Source organism: Micropterus dolomieu, linkage group LG22 (genome assembly GCF_021292245.1).
Source record: "Micropterus dolomieu isolate WLL.071019.BEF.003 ecotype Adirondacks linkage group LG22, ASM2129224v1, whole genome shotgun sequence".
Taxonomy (NCBI): Eukaryota; Metazoa; Chordata; class Actinopteri; order Centrarchiformes; family Centrarchidae; genus Micropterus; species Micropterus dolomieu.
This window is the reverse complement of record NC_060171.1, coordinates 3150482-3156289: the sequence shown is the minus strand read 5'-3', so window position 1 is coordinate 3156289 and position 5808 is coordinate 3150482. Positions and strand designations below refer to the sequence as shown.

The window sequence follows — 5808 nt, the reverse complement described above, 5'->3', positions numbered from 1 at the left end:
TGAGGAATGGAGGCAGAACACATGCTGGACGAGGAGGTCAGCGGTCTCACAGGCTGTGGGCAACTTGGGCAGAGCAATGAAATGGACAGACTTGGAAAAACAGTCTACAATAGTGAGTATAGTGCCATTACCTTGGGACGGGGGCAGACCGGTCACGTAGTCCAAAGCTATGTGAGACCAGGGTCGGCCAGGCGATGTGACGATTTTCCCCGAGCGCAGACTGTGCAGGCTGACACGATCCTGTGTGTTGGCCTCCATATTGGACCACCAGAAACACTTTTGAGCAGGGACAGGGTTCTCCAGTAGCCAGGGTGACAGGTGAAACGTGAGCTATGGACCCACTGCAGGGGTCCTCAGAGCGGACAGGGTCAGTAACAAACAAACGGTTAGGGTTACCTGGGTCTGGATGGGTTCTTTGAGCCTCCCGTATGACAGATTTGATTTCCCAAGAAATGGCCGCCAACACACCACTAGGAGGGAGGATGGTGTCTGGGTCGGGGGCATCCGCAGGTGAGTGGTGCATCCTGGAGAGGGTGTCGGGTTTCACGTTCCTTGAGCCTGGCTTGTAGGTAAGCGTGAAGTTGAATCGGAAAAAAAATGAAGCCCAACGTGCCTGGTGGGAGTTGAGCCTCTTTGCGGTCTGACTGTGAGTAGTAATGTTAGCTTACCTGTCCAATAGGATGAAAGCCAACTCTGGGTCTGTTTTTATACCCAAAACAAAGCAGAGGCAGAGCGCATATGCAGGTTTCAGTCACTGGATTTCGCGGAAAATCCGACCGGGAGCCTTCAAATAGGCATAGGAATACTTGCCTTCAGAGTTAATAGCCAAACCCGGCAAGTGGATCATTTTACTGTCAGATTACAATCTCTTCACACACAGGCAATAAAAAAAGGATTCATTTTAGTAGAAAAACTACATATAGTCCCTTTAATTAAAAATGGCTACGGCCCTGAGAGGAATTTCGACTGTCTGAGTAGACCTCAGGTTTTTAGTCAATACTGGCAACCAGGGTGCAGTTACTGTGGTTTGGTGTTTACCTTTGTTTTGCAGATTACATGCATTTTTAATGGAAACTAACACAATTCTATGGCATATCTTTTATCTAGTATAAACAGATGTAAAAAACTCAGATTCTGGTTTGAACTAAACTTTGACCAAATACTGAGTCAGTGCATTTTGGCTTTGTAGGGCCGTGTACTCACCAGGGTTTGGCAGAGATTCTGCTGTTTTGTTGAGAAAAACCTGATGGATTCAGTTGAATGTTTCTTCAGAGAGACTTGTCTCGACTGCAGCTCTGCTGTTGCTCAGACAAACTTTAATTTGAGGAAGTGTGACATTGAGGCTCTCCTCTTTCACTGTTGCTCTTCCTCTGAGGAAGTTTAATGACTGACTGATTGGCTGTAACTTGTTGTCTGTGTTTCAGGATGTTTGTGGTGCAGCAGATTCCTGACAGTAACCTGGTGTTGGTTGTGACTCAGGACAACTGTGTTCTCATCAGTATGGACACATCTACTGGGGCCCAAAGAGATTAAATATATCCTTCACTTACAGACAACAACAACAGCGCCCCCTGCTGGATACAAACACTTGGTATATGACCAAATACATTTGCAGATACTTTTTATCCAAAGCTACTTACAATTTTCATATATGTCAGAGGTCGCATTCCTCTGGAGCAACTAGGGGTTAATTGCTCGGGGAGACTGGATGTGTCACAGTGGCGAGTTATACCCCACCGCAAATACCTGCAGATTCCCATCAGCCTCAGCTGTACTTGTTAGTTTAACTTCTGTTGCTAGCTGTCCTGTCCAAAAGTTCTGACAGGCTCCTGGCCTGGGCTAGGTGGCCTTGCATACTGTGTGTGCATAGGGCTGTGGGTCTGGGCCCTAGTCAAGAACCAGGCAATTGACCCTTCGCTAAGCCCCGCCCCCCTTAGTTACTATCAACAAACTGTCTGGTGCTGCTACTGTCTATTACTGCACTCCCCGGAGAAATATTGACTAATTTGTTGGAAAAGGCGATCTCAGAAAGAAGCAGACAGTTTTGCAGTTGCATTATACATTTGAAGGTTGTATTCAGGCTGTCAAACTGACTCAAACGGACGTGAAAAAATGAAAGATAGAAGCTAAAGCCTACCAATCACACAGTACAAGTGAACCACCACATCCCCCGACGATTGAGACAAAAGAAAACGATATGAATGATCAACACTGTTCTTGTAAAGCTGGGTAGGCCTCTACTCATTATTACATTAATTAAAAAGCAGAAAAATAGGGCTTTATTACGTGACATTCACTAGGAAGGTAGCTAGCGTTCGCTAACTAACATTACATTAGGAACAATCCACAGTCGACATTTTTCTGGATTTATTTTAGGTTTTGGAAAGAGTATCCAGCTCCTCATCTATACCAGGCTGCTGAGAGGGACAGGTTAAAAAAAAGGTTTATTGCTAGTTAGCAAATGTTAGCATGCCAAAACACTAAACTATGATGGTGAACATTGTACCTGGAAAAACATCAACATGCTAGCATTGTCATTATGAGCATGTTAGCTTGCTAATGTTAGCATTTAGTAAGTGCAGCCTCACAGAGCTACTAGCATGATTGTGGACTATTAAGTATTTCTGAATAAAATACACACCTGCAGCCCCATTTATGGTCAAACCACGAAACCTTCAAGTTCATCAAGGTATTTGTTTTTGATAAGAATTGCAGGGAAAATTCATCCTTAAACAGAATTCTAGAAATTTTTCAGTAAAGTATCTACAGTCAGCTATCCACCAGCGTTCAGGCTCAAATCACAGGATTTAAAAATGCGTGTTTCCAGAACCAAGTTCAGCTTCACGACACTGTATTATTAGTTTATTAGTGTAGCTCTGACCCTTTTAAGTGGGTTGTTTTTACTCTGAACATAGTCAACAAAGTTACATTAATTTATATTAGACTCTGCAGTCTACTTACATCTGAAGGACAGAGGACACTCTTTTGAGGACCACGAGGTGCACATTTTAGACAGAGAAGATGGATGGTTTGAAAGCGGTATCAAGGAAGCATCTACACCAGGGTCGAGAAGCCGTCATTGAACAGGGGAGGGGGTCTACGCCACCACTTATCCCCCACTTACAATGCTGTCCTTTCATCTCTTCCCAGGAAACTCAACAAACGTAACCTATTGGCCTCAGGTGAAGATACCAACGATGGTCGTTCAGTCTTGGCCACCTGTAGTCCTAACGACTGTAACGACTGTCGTTACAGCAACCGGGAAAACTAACGAACCAGCGGTATCGATGACCCTGGATAACGACCCCACTGAGGTTAAATAGCTGAGTGTCCCTGCCAGTCAGTCAGAAATGAAGAAGTCCTTTGGATGAGGGACGAAACGTCTTCCAGTATCTTCAACCAAGTCCAGTTGCCCTTGACTTTAACCTTTGTTGGATAACTATGACCTGGATGAGAATCTTCATAGACATTAATTTATACTCTACACATGTTCTGACTAAGGAATAACTCTTAAATGTATACATTACGCACCTTGCTACAGTTTTGTCTTTCTATTTAGATGTTAAGCTGCATTTCAGTGTTGTGATACTTACTGGCAATAAAACTGAATCTTGAATTAATCTAAAGTTTAGTTTTTATTTTGAGCCACAGTGCTGACACAGGAAATGGGTTTTTGGGCCCAAGACAACAGTAGAAGTTGGAAACCCAAAACATAATCGAATCACGTCTGAGAACAGCAGATGGTGTTTTTTATCCATTGATTTGGTGTCATTAGAAATACCATCAGCTGTTTTTCAGTTTTGATATCAATCAAAAACAAAATAACTTAATCAGACATTATAATAAATTTAATTTAATTTTGTTCATTGAAAAAGAAAAAGACAGAAAAGCAAAATACTTTTGTCTCATTTATAAACTTCTCTTCAGTAATTTGTGCCAGTATGCAACACTTCTTATAGAAACAATGATCAGAAAATTAAAAGTTTAGAATTAGGCACCCAGAAATTTAAGGAACATTTAAATGCTTCTTCTTTCTGAGGACATTGTTTTCTGATGGTTTAACAGTGTTGAAGGCAGGTAATGCAGTTATTAAAATTAATTAGATCAAATCAATCAGAGTGGTAAAATTGATGTGTTGTAGTAGCAAGTAGCAACGTGTCACAAAGAAAAAACTTTTACAGAATAAATCCAAATTGATTAGAATCTGAAAAACAACAATGTATTACATCAGCAACAAATGTACTTTTGTTACATTAAATGTAGAAAATCAAATGGTTGTTCTACTCAGTGTGATTGACAGGAGAGATGATCAGAGGGGCAGAGTTTTTACCACCATCGTTATTACAAGGACTAAAGAATGGGTAGAGTTTCTCAGTGAAGCAGCAGCCAGTAAAGGAGTAGATAAGAGCTGCAGCATCAACGTCATAAAAGGAGACCAGACCCTCCTCATAATCCACAAACACCTACAAGCTTTGTACTTATTTTTATTCCTCAAACATATCGTCCAGTAACCATCCTGAGGACTCGCTGTGATTTGTTGATCGACTCTCTGGCCACTCCTAAATCCCAGCCAGTCTTCCCTTTAACCTGAACCTCATAGTAAAATCTTCCTGAAGAGAAACTCTGCTCTGCTAAGACATTAACACAATAATCAAATCTCTCTGGATTGTCTGGGAGATTCTTCTTTATATCACCATGTTTAACTTGTTTTCCATCATCAGACAGGATGAGTTTCACCTTCACTGTCTGTACCTCTGTGTGTATATTGTGTAGGCTGCCTCCCTCCCCTCTCTCTCTCCTTACATCTGTCTCTCTCTCTCTCTCTCTCCTTCACCCCCAACCGGTCGAGGCAGATGGCCGCCCACCCTGAGCCATGGTTCTGCTCGAGGTTTCTGCCTCTTAAAAGGAAGTTTTTCCTTGCCTCTGTCACCTAGTATTGGCTCTTGGTGGGAATTGTTGGGCTTCTGTAAATAACATCACAGAGTATGGTCTACACCTGCTCTTTTATGAAAAGCGCTGTGAGATAACTGTTGTTGTGATTTGGCGCTATATAAATAAAATTGAATTGAATTGAATTGAATAGTAAAATCTTCCTGAAGAGAAACTCTGCTTTGCTAAGATAACAACACCATGATCAAATCTCTCTGAGTTGTCTGAGAGATTCTTCTTTATATCAACATGTTTAACTTGTTTTCCATCATCAGACAGGATGAGGTAGGGATTTGCTGTATCAGGATCAAGTGTCACATCCACTGCATACTGCTGGACCCTCTTCAGCTCGGCCTCAAGCAGCTTCTTCATCTGTTTACTGAGCGTCTCCTCCAGCTGCTTCACAGCTCTCCTCACAGTCCCCTCATATGAAGGTGGACGGACGCTGACTTCTGTCCAGTCCTTGGTGGGTGGAGCAGCGTTCAGGGACGGGAGGCTTTGGAGGAGGTGGAGGTGGTCTTCAGAGCGTGAGAGCTGCTCCACCTCAGAGCTTCTCTTCTTCAGCTCAGAGATTTCCTGTTCCAGCTCTTTGATGAAGCCTTCAGCCTGTTTCTCTGTCTCTCTCTGCTTCTCTTTGATCGTGTCGATGAGCTCGGCCTGGCTTCTCTCAACAGACTCCTTCAGAGCGCTGAAGACCTGAACACCACCTGCTATCTCTCTGTCTGCATCTTCCTTACTGAGCTCCACTGAGCGTTTGATCTCCTGAATCTTCAGTCGTCTCTTCTGGATCATCTGCTGAGTTTCAGCCTCTGTCTTCCCCAGCTCGGCCTTCTTTCCTTCATATTCTTCTTTCAGAGGAACAACATCATGTGTCTTGTG

At 42.9% G+C, this 5808-nt stretch overlaps 1 protein-coding gene and 1 pseudogene across 4 annotated transcripts in view; both read right to left on the bottom strand.

Annotated features, from left to right (window-relative positions):
• The window catches only part of LOC123961220, a 20008-nt pseudogene extending 18757 nt beyond the window's left edge, over positions 1–1251 (bottom strand).
• Positions 1–5808, bottom strand: part of LOC123961221 (E3 ubiquitin-protein ligase TRIM69-like) — a 40655-nt gene that overhangs the window by 1214 nt on the left and 33633 nt on the right. For 2 of the 4 annotated variants that reach the window (XM_046036396.1, XM_046036395.1), the window contains exon 4: positions 5021–5798. The exons of 1 other annotated variant lie outside the window; for it this stretch is intronic. In XM_046036396.1, the coding sequence (XP_045892352.1) occupies positions 5047–5798 (752 nt within the window). In that variant the 3' untranslated portion in view covers positions 5021–5046. Of the gene's footprint in view, positions 1–5020; positions 5799–5808 lie in introns of those variants that run through there. One more of the 4 variants, XM_046036397.1, reaches the window with a different exon arrangement.